Source organism: Rosa rugosa, chromosome 1, assembly GCF_958449725.1.
Source record: "Rosa rugosa chromosome 1, drRosRugo1.1, whole genome shotgun sequence".
In the NCBI taxonomy this organism is placed as follows: domain Eukaryota; kingdom Viridiplantae; phylum Streptophyta; class Magnoliopsida; order Rosales; family Rosaceae; genus Rosa; species Rosa rugosa.
In genome coordinates, this window is record NC_084820.1 from 6,851,994 (window position 1) to 6,867,968 (window position 15,975).

Consider the following 15,975-nt stretch of genomic DNA (forward strand, 5'->3'; position numbering starts at 1 on the left):
GGAGAGAGAAAGGGTTGCTGCAATACAGTGACCAGGAAAATTCATCCCAAACAGAAGAAGCATAATGTATATTGCTGTCTTCAAAACTACAGTCACATTGTTGTTTACATCACTGTTCTGTAAACGAAAAAGCCTAAAATATATACATTATGCAAACCAACGTCAAAATTCCCAGAGAATTAGATGCCCTGTTATTGCTACAAACCACACTGCACACTCTGTAATAGTAATCGATATGATCTCAAGCTTCTATAATGTTGAAGGTGAAATCTGATAGCAGCTCTGGAACACCAGAGATAATAGGTCCATACGTCTACAAGCATGAAACAATCACAAACAGTTACCACTAGACTGATTCTGTCTTCATTACTACATCACTCATAAACAAATACCGCACAATTATGAAGTTCATGAATTACCTCGCGATTTTTGTTGATCTGGCACAATGGAATAGCCAGCAATTTTAGGTTTTTGGGTACAATGAACTTGCGACTTTCTGGCAACTTTACAAGAAAGAGTTTCGTGCACTCCTGCACAATTGCACAAACATAAGGATTTATGCTTCTTGGAAACCCAGTTGGGGCAGAGTAACCATGCCTAATCAATTTTTTTGACCATATCAGCTTATAGCAGTTGGAAGTGTACTTATTACCCTAACACCTAAAGAATCTAAGGTGAATGAATATTGTATGATTTCCTTCGCATTACTGACACAAAGACCAGATTAGCTACCTTTGGGTTTTTATCTGTAGACGGCAAGTCTCGACAAGGCAATGTTTCGAATTCAGGCCTCCACCATACATCAAGGCATTCCCCCACCTAAACATTGAAGCAATTCGTAATAATTAACAACCTTTCAATGGAATTTCACATGATCATTAACCTAATTTTTAACACATTGTACTGTACCTCCCAAGCAATCCCATCAGCATCAGCATTGACACAAAGCTTCCTCGACAGTTTTCTTTTCAAGCCATCAATCTCTGAGAGTTAAAAGAAATCCCCATTTATAAAAGAAGCCATTTTGAAAGTACCTTCGCCAAGTTCTACAAGCAGATGACTTTACCTAATTCACCAGGTCTTAAGCGACCACCAGGAAGCTTAAAGATGCAATTTCTTACTTGCAAGAGTAGTATATGAGGATGTTTGAACAACTCGACCTGAGTTAAAAGACAGTTTCATAAACAAGTACCTACCATTCAAGAAATTACTATTCATGGAAATCCAAAAAACAAGTTGTTAGAATATCTACACAAGATTGAATGAATTCGTTCCTCGTGATAGAAAAGTTAGCAATAAATAAAAAATAAAAAATAAAAAATAAATTGAATGATGACAGAGAACCAACCAAAATAACTGCTTCTACACAAGTCCTCAATCCATGAGCAGCATAGCTACCATATAAACAATCACACAAGAACAGAAAAAGTTAACATTTAGAAGCAAAACAGGTAAAAGTAAATGAAAATAGAAGGAACCCAATTGAGAAAAAAACGAAAGAAAAAAAGTTACTTGGAGTTCAATCTCTGAACACGATCAGCTAAAGTCTCATCCTTGAAAGGAATGGCTTCCTTGGATCCAAAGTAGTAGCAACTGAGAGGGTATATGTCCAGTTGACGGCTCAGATCATCGTTGTGAGTATGATCAACAACGTTACTGTCTGACACGCGTACAGGACCCCCTTCTTCCCCCATCTTCAAAGTTTCGTGAAGCTCCCAAACTCACCTGAGAAAGACCAGTCCAGACCAGAGACACAGAAAGATCGAGCAGAGAATAGTTGGAATATATATAGGTGGGACTGGGATACGTGGCTCTGTGTCGCAGTGGGTGTGTGTTTGTCTGTGATTGACCGACTGGTCTGGAACAAAGTAGTAGGATTTAGTCTTGAACGTGGCGTTCTAGAGAGACCTGGTCATGGAGTCGTGAGCAAGATGACCGGTAAATATATATATGGGCCTCATTCGCTTGCTCTACAATCATACATGGCCCGATGTAGATTTTCAGTGCCCCACAGAATTCAAGATTAAAACCTATGGACAGTAATTAGGTTCATGCTGGTCTACACTGATTTTAGAGATAGGTTTTGAGAAATTATATGAGAAAGTGAATTTGAAGGTTAATGTTTATTTATCTCTCGTAATCACTTAAAATTGATATTTAGGTGAGTCGGAATAGATATCATTTAGTCATTTAACTTTATCAAATAAACAGGTTGTTTTAATAATAATGAAAATCTACATTATGTAATGTTCATATTTTTATTTTACATTGATGAATTAGAAATGATGTTCTACAAGATGAATACCTCTAATTGTAAAATCTGCATGGACGCAATAATTACAATTGAGGTGAACAATCAAGTTTACTGTTACATATCATCTATATCTTAGTTGACTTCAAAGTGCTATGCTTATACAACTTGATCCTCTAGACTAGATCACCGACAATCAAGTTGCAAGCTTCAAATATGAAGAGGAGATGACTAGGAAAAGCTTAAGCTACCTTGCAAGTAAAGTAACTTGGAGGATTAAACAAGCCTTGCTTTAAGAAAATTGCATGAATTTGTTGATCAATCAAAAAGTCAGGTAAAAGGTTAAGAGTTGCTAATGACTCATTACATGCAACACCAACCAAAACCAAAACCAGGCCATGCCAACCACTGTTACCCAAATTGGCACCCTACTTTTCCCATTGATTCAAGTTTACTGCTAATGCAGTAATGCATTCTTATTTTATATATGTTAAGTGGTAGGGATAAAGCATATATAGAGTGGTTGAAATGTCTTAAAAACATCTATTACCATAAGAATAAAATAAGAAAAAGAATAGAGAGAAAAAAAGGGTTGTTATTCCTAACTTAGAAACGAAATAATCCAATGAAAACCAACATTTATTCAATCATGGATTCATAGGTGGATCCCTGATACTGATAAGACTCTGGTTGTTCACAACTTCACATGGTGTGTGAGCCTCTTCAATCATTTATGCAAATTAATTTACCCAAAATCTTCAATCCAAACAAAAAAAAAGAAAAATACCAAAATAAATAAAGAAGTAAAACAAAAAGGAAAAAAGTTTCCGTTGCCGGGACTTGAACCCGGGTCTTTCGGGTGAGAGCCGAATATCCTGACCAACTAGACTACAACGGATTTGATGATATGTATCTGTTTGAATTTTTATATACCAAAGGCTGTAGCTATATGCATTTGGCCAATTTTGAGATAATCTGAAATACAGCTATAAACCAACTTAAGTGTCAAACTTTCACTTACGGAAGTATGAGGATTGTTTTCCGCATGATGAAGATTACAGATATAATTTTATATATTGATTATAATTCCCAAAAGTACAAACACCTTAAAAAAAAAATAAAAAAATTTCTACCCAGTGATTGCCGGCGCAAGGCGGTTGAGTCCCTCACCAATAAGAACTCACGGCTCGGCAGAAAAACCAGAGTCAAAGCAAGGGCTTAGTTGTCTTTTTGATCCATCAACCAATCATATTCGATGATTCCTCCACCTACCATTTCTGCAAATAATTTTAACACCTACCCAATAATTAAAGCAAAGAATTAAGAATGTCATAAATTCCTTTAATTTCTTTTTCTCATAAAATAAGAGACAGAGACAAGGAGGGAGTCAATTTGCTTGAGCTCTCAGTGGTTTAATGTTGAAGGAAGCCTTGCTTGACATGTAGAAGACCCTTTCTGATTCTTCCTTTGCGCCTTCTACTTTGATCTGTGTAGAAAACCCATTAGAATTTTCAAATCACAGGTAAAGCTCCTCCTTCTCTTCCATTTGTTTTGGCTGTGATTGTTATTGTTCTTGATTTCTTTGTTTGGATATCTGGTTTTTATGTTCTGGGATTCGTGGAATGTGAATAAAGATTGGTGCTTTTGGAAAAGTTTTTGTTGATTCTTGATGGGTATTCAAGAGCTATGGTTTTGTATGTTATACTTTTGAATGATTTATGAACTCAATTGGGATTGTGCTGAAAATGCTGTAAGTTGTGGTTTGATTTGGAATTGTGGTGTACAACTTAAAGAATGAAACTTTTTGAGGACCTAAGAATTAATGGGATTGATCAAATTTTTTTTTTTTTTGATATATGGATTAATCAACTTTTTGAGGAACCAAGAACTACGATTTTGATTCCCCCATTCACTTTTCCTGTTAATTTCTTCCTCGGCTGGAGCATAGCAATGCTACTGGGTTTCTCTGCAGTATGCTTTAATTTGTTATGAATGAATTTGATTCTGAGTAGTTTCTGACATAGTAAGTGGAGGGCTTGTTGAGCCATAAAGAATTGCAAATTGATAGTTTAAGCTTGAAGATTTTCGTTTGTTGTTTCTGGTAGGTCTGCAAGTTCGGTAAAGATGAATGGTTTCTCATATATCATGAGCAAAAGGGTTTCTGAATATGTTGGATCTGAAGTGAAATTATAATATTTGTGGAACAGGTATATTGAGGTGTGGCAACAAAAGTCGGGACTTTTGACTCTTCAAGTTCATCTGCTCTACCAGATATGGATCAAAGTACTCAAACTTCTTTTCATTACTTGGGCTTACACATCACTATATAATATTTAAATTAACATAATGAGTCTCATAGGTTCATCTGTGAACTAACTCTGATACAGAATTTATTGGTGCTGCAGAGGGTTTGTCAGAAGATTTGAGAAACGACGTTGAGTTAGTGAAATCATCCTCTGAAAAGCAACTTTTGAGACCATCAGCTCGACATTATTCAGTATTTAAAGGTAGATATTGTATGGAGTCTTTTAGGGGCAAATGACAAAAATCAGTTACGACTGGAATTTGGACTTTGATGTTTATCTCTCTCTATATCTTGAGTCTTGACAAATTGCGACTGGAATTTAGTATAACCAAGAAAGGACATTTTAGTTTTATATTGTATCCTTGTACATGTTAAGAGCATAATCAAGTTGTTCACACTAATAGAGGGATACAGATGTCTATGTTTGGATTTCAATGTAATTGTTAGCATGCTATAATTGATGTTTGTGCTATCCCAATTATTAGACATGCAACCAGTTGGAACTAAACAATGCTCAAGAATCTGATTTGATTTCAAATACACACACACACACACACACAACATCTTTATAGAAACTGGATCTTTTATTATCAAGTGTTTATCCAGACAAGTGAGAGGTATTATGGTCATGGTAGGGCAAGCAACAGATGCGGATCCTGAAAAAGGAAGATATACGCTTATTAAAGATGCAGAGGACTTTCCATCAGGAATATATGAGAAACAGCTTCCATGCTTTGGCTGTGGGATAGGATGGTTTTCGTGAGTATCTTTAATTCCTTTTCCCTCTCTTTTTTTTAATTTTTTTTCTCCTTTTTTCATTCTTATTTGCATTGCAGATTTCTTTTAGGCTTTGTCTTCCCATTGATGTGGTACTATGCCACAGTTCTCTACTTTGGAAACTACTATCGCAAAGATCCTAGGGAGCGAGCTGGACTGGCAGCCTCTGCAATTTGTGTAATTCTCTCTCTCTCTCTCTCTCTCTCCCTCTTTCTATTTGTAGATATTTACATTTTAACCCTTGACATAATTATCATAACTATGCAATTTGTTTGCAGGCACTGGTTTGTTCTGCTGTGTTGGTGGTCATAGTACTGTTTCTGATATTCTAGCCTTGGGTAATCCAATTCAAAGTGTCTTCTGACTTCTTTGCAAGCATGAAGAAAGCATTGTTGGATTGGAAAGGAGTGTATAGACATGGAGGCTAAAACATTTGCAGTAGAAAGGAAGGAAAGAAACAGGTGAAAAGTACTTCAGTCTGATACTTGGCAATTGTTCAGACGTCCTACAAGCTTAAAGGATCAACCATATTCATATTTGTTTGTGTTTTATCAAGTGGATGAAGAGAAATTATGTTTATAAACATTGTAATTAACACATAGTTTTATAGTGGTAATACAGAGCTGTGGAATGTTGAGACCTGGCCTTTTGTTAACTGTGTGTTTATCGATGAATTGAGTTGGCTCTGCTGAATATGTACCATCTTTAAACTCATTTCCAATGCTTCATTTTACAGCACTCTGTTGTTATGCATACCGATACTTCTGGCCTCTGGGCTTGCAGCCATTTTAGTTCATATAGTAGCTGTTATCAGTACCAAGACCAGGGCCACACCACATATTACCAACCAAAATCTGTCGAAAGTTTTTCACGTTTGTTAGGTTACGATGATGAGCACATCTCATGTTTATACAATGCCTTGCATCAAGGCTGATGATAAACCTAACTTCATGATGCTGTTGGAATATGATCATATTGGTGTTGATGCAATTCTACCTTGCAAGTAACCCAGTGCCACCCAGCCACGATCAGCATCTTAAACTAGTTTCAAGTCATTAGCAGACAGCAACTTAATCTCTAAAGTATACATTTTCAGAGGCCTAACCAAAAATGAAGTTTAACAAGAAACCTTCATTACCTAAGAGGAAAAACAACCAAAGGGGGCAGTTAAGAATGGATATTCTGTAACTTCTGTTATGAGACAATCGTCACAATGTCTGAATCTGAGAAAATACAAAAATGACACGAGACATTTCTTCTGAAAACTTGTTGAACACTAGAACAGACAAAAAAGTCTCGGATAACATAAGCTCCTCCAAATCCTAGACTCCCTAACTCTGCATACAACAAGAGGACCAGCCGACCATCTGGATTTAATTTTGAATTTGAATGGTGATAGATGAAGGCGAGCAATGCAACATCATGCTAGAACTCTCAGTTACTCTGCTACCAACTGTAGTTTAATCCTTGGCCACCAAGTGAACATACTTGTTCTCAACTCTAAATCTGGAGCTTGAATTGACCTGTTACCAAACAAAAAAGTATCATAAAGAAATACTTTAAAGGTGAAGTCAATAAAATGAACAGAGATTAGTTGCCTAACCTTATCCTCAAAGGTCGTACTCAGTTTTCCTTCATCTTCTGTTATGCCAGATTCCGCAATAGCATTCAGAACAAGTTTCTTCAGTTTTCTCATCTTCAGAACTCCATCTTTCTGCACCATTCAATGTAAAATGTCAATTAAGTATACACTTAAAAACTGGCAATCATATAATACAGATGGGAAGTCATTATATAAAAACAAAACAGCTGTATTCTTTTATCATGGTTTCCATCCTGCAGAATGAAAAATTTTCTCATGCCAACAAAGTTCATATCCTAAATGGTGCTGTATTATTTTCTTTTTCTCTATGTTCTTAAAATGTGTGCCAACAAAGCATTGCAACAATTAGTGAGATTTATATTGTCAGAATACTAACCGATTTTAATGTTGATGTAATCAACTTCTTCCACTTAATTTTTTTCTCGGAGTCTTCTGTATCTTTCTTCAACTTGGTCTCTTTTCCATTTGCTTCTGCTTTCCCATTCTGAATCACTTTCTCATTGCCTACTTCCCCTGATGTAGTATCCTTAGTCTTTTTTCTTGATTCATCATTCTTGGACTCTTCTAGTTTTCTCTTTTTCTTTGACAGCAAATTTCCATTCTCTGCTTCAGAAATTTTATGGACAGTATCGACTCCTGATGCATCTTGCAATTTAGGTTCTTCTATTCCTTTTGGAGCTTCCTCAGGTTGGGGTTTTGTATCTGGAGCAGATTCTTGTGGCTGCATAGCCTTTTGCTTGGCAGCATGAATAGCTCGAGCCTTTCCCCTGTGCTTCTTTCCTTCAGCATGGAGCATCAGTGTCTGCCTACTGGTCGCATTCGTATTGCAAAGACTGCAAAACACAAGGGATTTGACCAAAAAATTATGATCAGATCCCAATCATGAAAAACTCCAAGCAGAACCAGCGAAATTATATATCGTTCATTATCCTATATTAGTATAACATAATTTGGCCACTCTTCCATACAGATGATGGCATTTATTCAAAACAAACTAATTTAGCAGTTTGCACCATTGCTCACAATGGGCAACATCACCACGAATGCAACCAAGAGATTCTACGCCTAAACAAGCATGCATACGAAACATTACCAATGAAACCAGAGAGTGAATATACCTACAAAACCAGGGCGGGCGCTCAGATAACCCAACAGTTATATCAAAATCGGCTTGCTGCTTCGAATCCTTGTTGGCCTTGGCTCCCCCACCATTCACAGCTTTCGCTTGTCCCTTAGGACCATATTTTTCCTGAAACCAACACCAAAATAAATGCTATAAACCAAACCATATAACCAATATAAAACAACAATCCGAACAACAACGGTACCCAATACTTACTGGTCCAATGCCATCGCATAATATTAGTAGCATTGTACTTGGTAAATAGGGAACCCAATTCATCAAGTAATACAAGGCATTTCAGTAACCCAATTCATAAAAATGATCACCAAATCCTAAACCAACCAATAAGAACTTATAAACATAGGCAGAGCATAAGAGACTCACCGCTTCAGTAATACACTGTGTGTGACCCTGAACAGTTTCTCTCCCAAACATCTCACCACAATCGATACACGAAAGCTGTAAAAATCAAAACCAACAGAGTTACTTACTAACCCAATACGAATGCGTAAGAATCAGAACGAAAAGTTGAGAGACTAAAATTTAGTGAGACCTTGCGAGCAGAGCAGGTGTTGAAGTGGTGAGGCAACTTGGGTTTCTTGAGATTGTCTCCACAGTCCTCGCATTGAAACCACACCATTTCTGGTTCTGTGTGTGTAAATTTACAGACCCAGAAATAGAGAGAGAGAGAGAGACCAGGGAGGTGATCTTGTCTGGGATTGGGGGGTTTAAGGCTTAAGGCATTTACAGGAAGCTAGGGTTTTTTTTGTTTCGGATTTAAAAAGGGAACCAAAGTAGGCCGCGCCATTTCATTTTTAGCTGAATAAATGACCCATTTCGGCCCAATAGAAGTCCAAGATAGTTCTCTAAACATCTAAACCAAAGCCCAAGCTTTGTGAGTTTTTACCATTAAAGGATTTTTCCGGAGTTTTTTTTTTTAAATTTTTTTTTTTAATACCATAAGTGCTCCAGGTCATATGCATAGAGAATGATTTTTAGAACGTGTTACAATTGACGGAACACCAAAACCTCGAACTAATTTTTTTTATATGAATTTTATTCTTTTCTGACTTTGAAAAATCGTAAAAAATAATTGTGTAGTGATTTTGTAGTTCTGTCAGTTCGAGACATGTTTAAAAATCAATAATTGAGTGTGCAAAATTTTTGGTACGAAAATAAGAATATGAAATTTTGACCAAAAATCGTATGTTATAGTTCACATTTTGGGCAAAACTAGAGTATTAGAGGGTTTTTTTTTTTAATTATTATTTATTACTTTTTTGTTTACCATAAGCTTATCATTCTTAGAACATGATTTTTAGAACTAGGTATGAGTTCAACGTTTAAGCATTTACATGAACAAGAGTTTTTTGTTTAAGACCGAAATTAGGCCGAGCCATTTCATTTAGTTGAATACATTACGTCCCATTCTAGTTTAAGTAAAGCTAGAGATAGCTTTCTAAAACAAGCCCATTATTTAAAGGTTGACGCGGTTCCCCCTCTACCCACTTCATACAAATACAATTATGACACAATAAAACACTTTCATCATTTACCATTTTTCCACTTTCAAATCACATAAACTTGATATTTCCTTACCGAGTCATTAGATCAAGAATCAGTTCTTCCTTCTTTGCACCTCTATATGTCACATTTCTTCTTCACTACCAAAATAAAAACCAAAAAGTTAGGGAGTCTAAAAAAGAAAGAGAAAAATTCAGGTATCGTCCCCAAACTATGCTGCCAAGGCCAATTTGATACCCGAACTCTCAAAAGTATCAATGTGATACCCAAAGACCTAAATTGACATCAACGTGATACTTCCGTCCAAAATTTCTGACGATGTCGTCTGTTTGCTGACGTGGCAAGCACGTGGGTCCTAAAAAAAAGTGAAATGACCAATTTACCCTTTTTTTTTAATTCATTTTTTTTCCTTTTCTTTTCATTTCTTTTTCTTCCTTCTTCGTTTTCATTTCTTTTTCTTCCTTCTTTTTTTTTTTTTTTTTTTTGTTTTTTTTAGCTCAAATGTGGAAAAACCAAAACAAGTCGTGGTGAAAGAACTACAACATATAATGTCAAGTTCCATGTTGAGCCAAACTTCGGGACTCTAGGAGCTTTGATCATCAGAAATCCAAAGAACAACAGATTCTTCCTCAAATATGCAGCTGGATATATATGTTCCCCCGGATGAGAGGTTCAGCCCCAAGAAAATATCTGAGTTCATATCCAATTCAATCCAGGCAGCTCTGCATTTCCTCATCCTTGAGGGAAAGGGTTCCAAGCATCTTGAGTCATTTGATGAGATACACGCCATGTTTTCTCTAGTGTACTAGCAAATACCACTAAAAACTTCATTCATGGAGTCACTTCTTAGTTGGGGGTCAAACCCACCAGCAACTCATGCTTTTATTCAGTTCCAGCCCACCATGGCTTGAATTCAACACCATCATTCTCCTCCTGAAGTTTCAATTGCTGAAGCTCCCAATCGAACCCAAATCCGCCCCCCTCCCCTCTTAGGATTTTTTTTTTCTCTTGCCCAGATCGGCCCCCCTCTTTAGACCGGCCTCTGCAGACAGCCATCTCACACAGCCGGACCGGCCTCGTCCTTCGTCCCCGCCAGCCCACACGGGCCTCCAGTCCAACCCAGCGAATTGCAGCACCGCCGCAGCCTTGCACCAGAGTCTCACCTGCTCCCCTTCACCGGAGCCTCACCTGCTCCCCTTCACCGGAGCCTCACCTACTCCCCTTCACGGGAGCCTCAACCGCCTGCACCGATCCCCCCCCCCCCCGCGTTGCTGCCCGATACCGGTCGAAGAACCTGGTGCCGAGATCATCAACGACTCGTCGGCGTAAATTGGGGCCGCCGAGTTGTTGAGCGAGACGAGTGGAAATTGCAGGCGTAGCTTACTAATTTGGGTCTAAGGACTGGAGCTTGCGGACGGTGGGGTTAGTGATGGTTTGGGTGGTGGAGAAGGAGAGGAGAGAGAGGAGGTGGAGAGAGAAGAAGAAGAAGAGTCAGGTTGAAGAAGAAGAAGAAGAAGAAGAAGAAAAAGAAATGAATTAAAAAAAAAAGAGGGTAAAAAGTCTATTTTGCCCTTTTTTTTTTGTCCACGTGCTTACTAATTTGGGTTTAGGACTGGAGCTTGCGGACGGTGGGGTTAGTGATGGTTTGGGTGGTGGAGAAGGAGAGGAGAGAGAGGAGGTGGAGAGAGAAGAAGAAGAAGAGTCAGGTTGAAGAAGAAGAAGAAGAAGAAGAAGAAATGAATTAAAAAAAAAAGAGGGTAAAAAGTCTATTTTGCCCTTTTTTTTGTCCACGTGCTTGCCACGTGCAAACAAACGGAGCCGTTAGATTTTTTTGACGGAAGTATCACGTTGATGCCAATATAGGTCTTTGGGTATCACATTGATACTTTTGAGAATTTGGGTATCAAATTGGCCTTGGCAGCATAGTTTGGGGACGATACCTGAATTTTTCTCAAAAAGAAAACCATTCAAAATAAAGGACTCTTCCCAGAAATTTCTCAAAATTGCGGGAAAACTCCCCACTATAAAACCACCCCCAAATCTCACTGTCCCTTAAATCCTAGGGCTCCGTCGTCAAAATGGGAAGAAGAAAGAAGACTCCCTCCATTTCCACCATACCAGAAGAGAAGAGCTGCCTGGATTCCAATTCCAATTCCAATTCCGGTGAAGCAAAATCGAAGAGCTCCTTAGAGCAATTGGAATCTCAGATCCATGAGCTTCAGATCTCCACACTCTCCATATCCACCAAGCAAACCGAGCTCCAGACCTCACAGTCTCACCTCCACAAGCTCATCGCCCTCGACAACCTCCCCGTATTCCACGGCCGCGCCGGCAACCAGAATGCCGTCGACTGGCTCACCGCCACCGAGCGCCACTTCGCCTACCTCGACATCCCCGCCGCCGACCGAGTCAAGATCGCCGCGACTCGCTTGCGCGGCGACGCGAGCCCCTGGATGTGCTGGTACGAGTCTCGGTACCCGGCGAGTGCGCCGTGGTCGATTTTCCGGCACGAGTTTCTGAGGTTTTTCCGGCCGGAGACGCTCATCGCCGCCGTGTGTAATTTGGAGCAGAAGAGGTCGGTGAAGGAGTATGAGGTGGAGTTTCTGAGGCTGGCTGCCGGAGGTGGGGATCCGTCGCCGGAGTGGAGCGATGAGGAGTTGATGAGGCATTTTGTTGGTGGATTGAAGGAGGAGATACGGCGGAAGGTGGAGTCGTTTCGGCCCAAAACCCTAGCTGACGCCATGGATTTTGCTCGCAATGTGGAGGCTGAAAGTGCATAATGGTATTACTCTTAGGCTCTTAGCTCGTAAAGACTAATAGATTTGGGTAGTTAGCTCAGCTCTGATTCGGCTAATTGCAGTTTATATATGAACTAGTATATTCTTATAGTAGTACTTGGTAGCTCTGGCTAAGTAGCTAGCAACCTTTTGGGTATAATTGAAGTTGGATTGTGGAGCCATATTGAGGGAGAGGCATAGACTCGTAATTCCATAGTGATGAGACAGCTAGGAATATATGATATTTCATTGTCAAGAACAGCTTACAGCTATGAATATAGTATGAGGAAATGTTGCGACGGTTTACAATATCAATATTAGTCAAATTGCATGTTTCTTTTCTTTCATTTATTTCCTTTGTCTTCTTTTTGTTCATACTCTGATTCTATCATGACTCTGATTCATCAGCATATGTGTGGCATTCATCCTTTTTGTTCCATGAGGCAATTCAAGTATTTAAAAGGAAAGTTTCTACTATGTGTTGTGATGTGCAATATGTATGGTCCTTTTTGCAATATTAACTAACTTGTATATCGTATAAGCCATATCGACTTTAGCTGGAACTCCAGAGAGTTCAGTTTGATCTTAATGAACAAAGAAGGCAAATATGGTTAGGCATGTGGTTCACATGGATAATAAAATTATGGTCAAGTTTAAGCATAGAGTCAAATGCAGTTCATAGCATATGGTGTAGTATATGATGGTTATTTTCTTTGAATTTCATATTCCACTTCATGAGCATTGAGGTGGAATAACCACCTCCTCGAGTTAGTAGGGTGAGCTATGGGTGGGGGAAGGTAACTTTAGACGACATTCTTCATTTTAGGCTGTTGGAGGATTTGCAGACTCACTGAGAAGAACTTATGGTACCTGATTATAAGAACATCCTGGATTTAAAGACCTGGGGAATCTAGGAGATGCCTCACACTCGCAGGCCAGCCTAAGTCAAACAGCTATAGTTGCATCATATGACATTGATTAGTTTCTTTAATTGTAGCAACAGAAGTAATGAAGAAGGAAAGCCTTCTTGTATGTGTTGTAATGTGCAATATGTATGGTTTTTTTGGCAATGTTAACTAGCTAGGTTATACAGTATACTATGGCTTCACTATAGCTGGAACTCCAGAGAGTCAATATGATGTTAATGAACAAAGAAGGACCAGAGACTAACTGAGGTGATGTTCTGAAGCCAAAAGTTAGGGTGTTCAAACTACCCTGCCCTACTAAAAGTCCCTTTTCCGGCCATACTGTAAATACTAACCTTTTCCCATTCATGGTGAGTGGTTATCAGTGCCTAATAGCCTTATAATACCATAAGAAAAGTGAAACTTGAGTCGGGACACATGCATCTGATGTTGCCAGAGAAATTGAGTGCTATGATTGATCAACATTGAGCCTTGAACATAGTTCAATTCCTCGAACAACAGCCAATGCATTACACTTGGTTGAGTCTTAAGTCTTAGCCTTGTCCAAAATAGATCTCGTCCAAACTCTCTCTTTCTTTCTTTCGTTGTTTTTCTTCCTTGTGGAGAAAGAAAGAAAGAGAGAGTTTGGAGGACTTCTATATGGATCTCTTCCTTCAAGCATAAAGATACAAAAACTGATATTTTGGTGGTAGATAAGTACATTACCGTAGGATTAAACTAAAAAAGGATCTCGTTTTCTCTTCTTTTCCCATGTAGTTCTCAAGATGGAAAGTACATGGCTTGAGAACTACATGGGGAAAGGAGAAACTTCAGAACTTACCTGCTAATTAAACTAGAGAGATGAGAGAGTGAATGAATGATGATTGAGATGGAATGGGGCTACTCTAAATGGTCTTATGTAGAAGAGTTCGAGATTACGAATAAATAGATGAATCACATGTTCACATGTTCCTAGTGTGAGTTTCTTGCTAGTACATGGTTTGTTGCTAGCTACATCCATGGTGTGTGACTGTGTTGTACTACTGCATCAGCAGCATGCACTTCCTGCTCTCTTTACCAGAGGCAACAAGTAACATGCATATTAACCTAAAATTTGGGCACATGCCATATAATTTGGTTTCATCATACTAATTAGATTATAAGAGTCAAGTACTTAAAAGTTCAACAAATCAAAAGCGAATTGCAAATTGGTCCCCAAAATTAAGAAGAAGATACAGTGAATTGCAATAAGCTAGAGCTCTCAAGGGTCAGCTAAACTCCTTTTCTTTTTCCACAGTTAATACAAGCATACAACATGTATCCAAAAGGTGCATGTACCACAGCGTTACTCGAAGAGAAAAGTGCACGTACATTCTTACTAATACATTCTTAGGTGTGTAAATTTGAGTGGTAAAATCGTACATTTTTAGAGAAAGGTACATGTACCGGTACCACAACCCTTTTTTGATAAAGCTACCGCAACCTTTTTTTTAACTAGTAAACAAATTCGTGTGATGCTGCAGGATAAAACTCAATGCCAAAATTGTAACTCATATCATTGTATATAAATATTGTACAGTAACGAAGATTTATCAAATTGACAACTTATCAGTTCGATTACAACCTTTCTTGCACACGCACATACACATCCATGTTTGTTCATAAATGTCAGCTTAATTTACACTATATGCTTCATAATTATTTGATCCTTGGTTAAACAAACACATTCAAAAGAGCTTGCTAATTCCACCTGAATTTCCTTGCGAAGAGTTGTTGATATCTATCGATATTTTTTGTCCATTTCCCAAATACTTGAAATATAAACAAAAACAAAAGGATAATAATACTACCGAAACTTGCCACGAACTAGTAAGCATGTTTTGGTGCATGATCAAGCACATTCTATCGTAGGATACAATTGAAGTGCAAAAGCATATGTCCTTTTGGTTTAGGTCTTTCCATTCCAAACCATAGACTTGAACATTCACTCAGTATAGTATCGTAGCCAAAAATTTTATCTATGAGGATCAAAACTTTAAAAAAAAAAAAAACACACTAAAATTACTAATCTAAAACTATATTATATAACTTATTATATATAAGTAAAATTTATATTAAAAAAGTGAGTAAAATTGAATGAGTTGTCGCCCACCTTGCAAACGAGAAGAACTCAAGAAGTAAAGCAAAAGAAATTTTAATATATCAGTTTCTCGTTGTGTACTTTTGTTGGCTTCTGGAAGGCCTAGCTGTCCTTGTGTAACAGTTTCTCTTTAATATATCAGTTTCTCGTTGTTTACAAAAAAAAAAAAGTAAAGCAAAAGAAAAAGAAACGGCTGAGAAGAGAGGAATAAGGGGACAAAAAAAAAATATAAGATCAAAGAATCTTCTAAAATATTTTTTTTATTGATTAATAGAATGTACAAAATTTTGTTGAAAACATTTAGTTCTACGTGGATTCTTAATTCATATTGAGGAGATTTTGTTTTTTAGACCGGTTACAATCAAATTAAACTTGAATTTAAAGAGTCTTGTTAGCTGCCATTTTTACAAAGAACAAACTTTTATCCCTTATATTTTGTTGGCTTGTTTTGATATCTTGTGTTAAAAACATTGTGGGTGAGTGAATTTGTCGAAGTATATATCAGATCATTCTAATTTCTAAATCAGAGGGTTCTTGCTATATAGTTCATCACTATTCCATTCTAGCTTG

The 15,975-nt window shown here is 37.9% G+C and overlaps 3 protein-coding genes and 1 non-coding gene across 5 annotated transcripts; 1 reads left to right on the forward strand and 3 right to left on the reverse strand.

Moving 5' to 3' along the window:
* Positions 1-40: 40 nt before the first annotated feature.
* On the reverse strand, positions 41-1,959 carry LOC133713560 (pre-mRNA cleavage factor Im 25 kDa subunit 1). Its single transcript, XM_062139601.1, has 7 exons — positions 1,513-1,959; positions 1,349-1,394; positions 1,067-1,160; positions 910-983; positions 733-819; positions 420-530; positions 41-313 (listed from the first exon to the last, which is right to left on the reverse strand). The coding sequence occupies exons 1-7, from the start codon at positions 1,692-1,694 to the stop codon at positions 242-244; spliced, it is 666 nt and encodes a 221-aa protein (XP_061995585.1). The 5' UTR covers positions 1,695-1,959; the 3' UTR covers positions 41-241.
* A 1,117-nt stretch (positions 1,960-3,076) lies between these two features.
* TRNAE-CUC (transfer RNA glutamic acid (anticodon CUC)) lies at positions 3,077-3,149 on the reverse strand. Its single transcript has one exon. It is a non-coding gene; the product is annotated as a tRNA-Glu (tRNA).
* Positions 3,150-3,589: 440 nt separating this feature from the next.
* Positions 3,590-6,047, forward strand: LOC133713575 (uncharacterized). Of its 2 annotated transcripts, none has more exons than XM_062139610.1 (6): positions 3,590-3,773; positions 4,459-4,534; positions 4,639-4,758; positions 5,192-5,315; positions 5,393-5,510; positions 5,612-6,047. In XM_062139610.1, the coding sequence occupies exons 2-6, from the start codon at positions 4,525-4,527 to the stop codon at positions 5,663-5,665; spliced, it is 426 nt and encodes a 141-aa protein (XP_061995594.1). In that variant the 5' UTR covers positions 3,590-3,773; positions 4,459-4,524; the 3' UTR covers positions 5,666-6,047. The 2 variants fall into 2 exon arrangements, with proteins under 2 accessions (XP_061995594.1, XP_061995599.1); XM_062139615.1 differs by having other exon boundaries at positions 3,591-3,773; positions 4,657-4,758.
* A 453-nt stretch (positions 6,048-6,500) lies between these two features.
* LOC133713569 (UBP1-associated proteins 1C) lies at positions 6,501-8,822 on the reverse strand. The gene is made up of 6 exons (XM_062139605.1): positions 8,613-8,822; positions 8,444-8,518; positions 8,055-8,185; positions 7,313-7,769; positions 6,937-7,047; positions 6,501-6,856 (listed from the first exon to the last, which is right to left on the reverse strand). The coding sequence occupies exons 1-6, from the start codon at positions 8,697-8,699 to the stop codon at positions 6,794-6,796; spliced, it is 924 nt and encodes a 307-aa protein (XP_061995589.1). The 5' UTR covers positions 8,700-8,822; the 3' UTR covers positions 6,501-6,793.
* Positions 8,823-15,975: the final 7,153 nt, after the last annotated feature.

Excerpts from the sequence above, each read along its gene's own strand:
- LOC133713560 (XM_062139601.1), bottom strand. The coding sequence starts at position 1,694 with ATGGGGGAAGAAGGGGGTCCTGTACGCGTGTCAGACAGTAACGTTGTT. Across the intron at positions 984-1,066 it reads CTTAAGACCTGGTGAATTAG|AGATTGATGGCTTGAAAAGA; the intron begins GTAAAGTCATCT and ends TTTAACTCTCAG. Across the intron at positions 820-909 it reads CTGATGGGATTGCTTGGGAG|GTGGGGGAATGCCTTGATGT; the intron begins GTACAGTACAAT and ends TTCAATGTTTAG.
- LOC133713575 (XM_062139610.1), top strand. Across the intron at positions 4,759-5,191 it reads ACATTATTCAGTATTTAAAG|GGCAAGCAACAGATGCGGAT; the intron begins GTAGATATTGTA and ends TGGTCATGGTAG. Across the intron at positions 5,316-5,392 it reads TGTGGGATAGGATGGTTTTC|ATTTCTTTTAGGCTTTGTCT; the intron begins GTGAGTATCTTT and ends TTTGCATTGCAG.
- LOC133713569 (XM_062139605.1), bottom strand. The coding sequence starts at position 8,699 with ATGGTGTGGTTTCAATGCGAGGACTGTGGAGACAATCTCAAGAAACCC. Across the intron at positions 8,186-8,443 it reads CACAGTGTATTACTGAAGCG|GAAAAATATGGTCCTAAGGG; the intron begins GTGAGTCTCTTA and ends TGTTGGTTTCAG. Across the intron at positions 6,857-6,936 it reads GTACGACCTTTGAGGATAAG|GTCAATTCAAGCTCCAGATT; the intron begins GTTAGGCAACTA and ends GTTTGGTAACAG.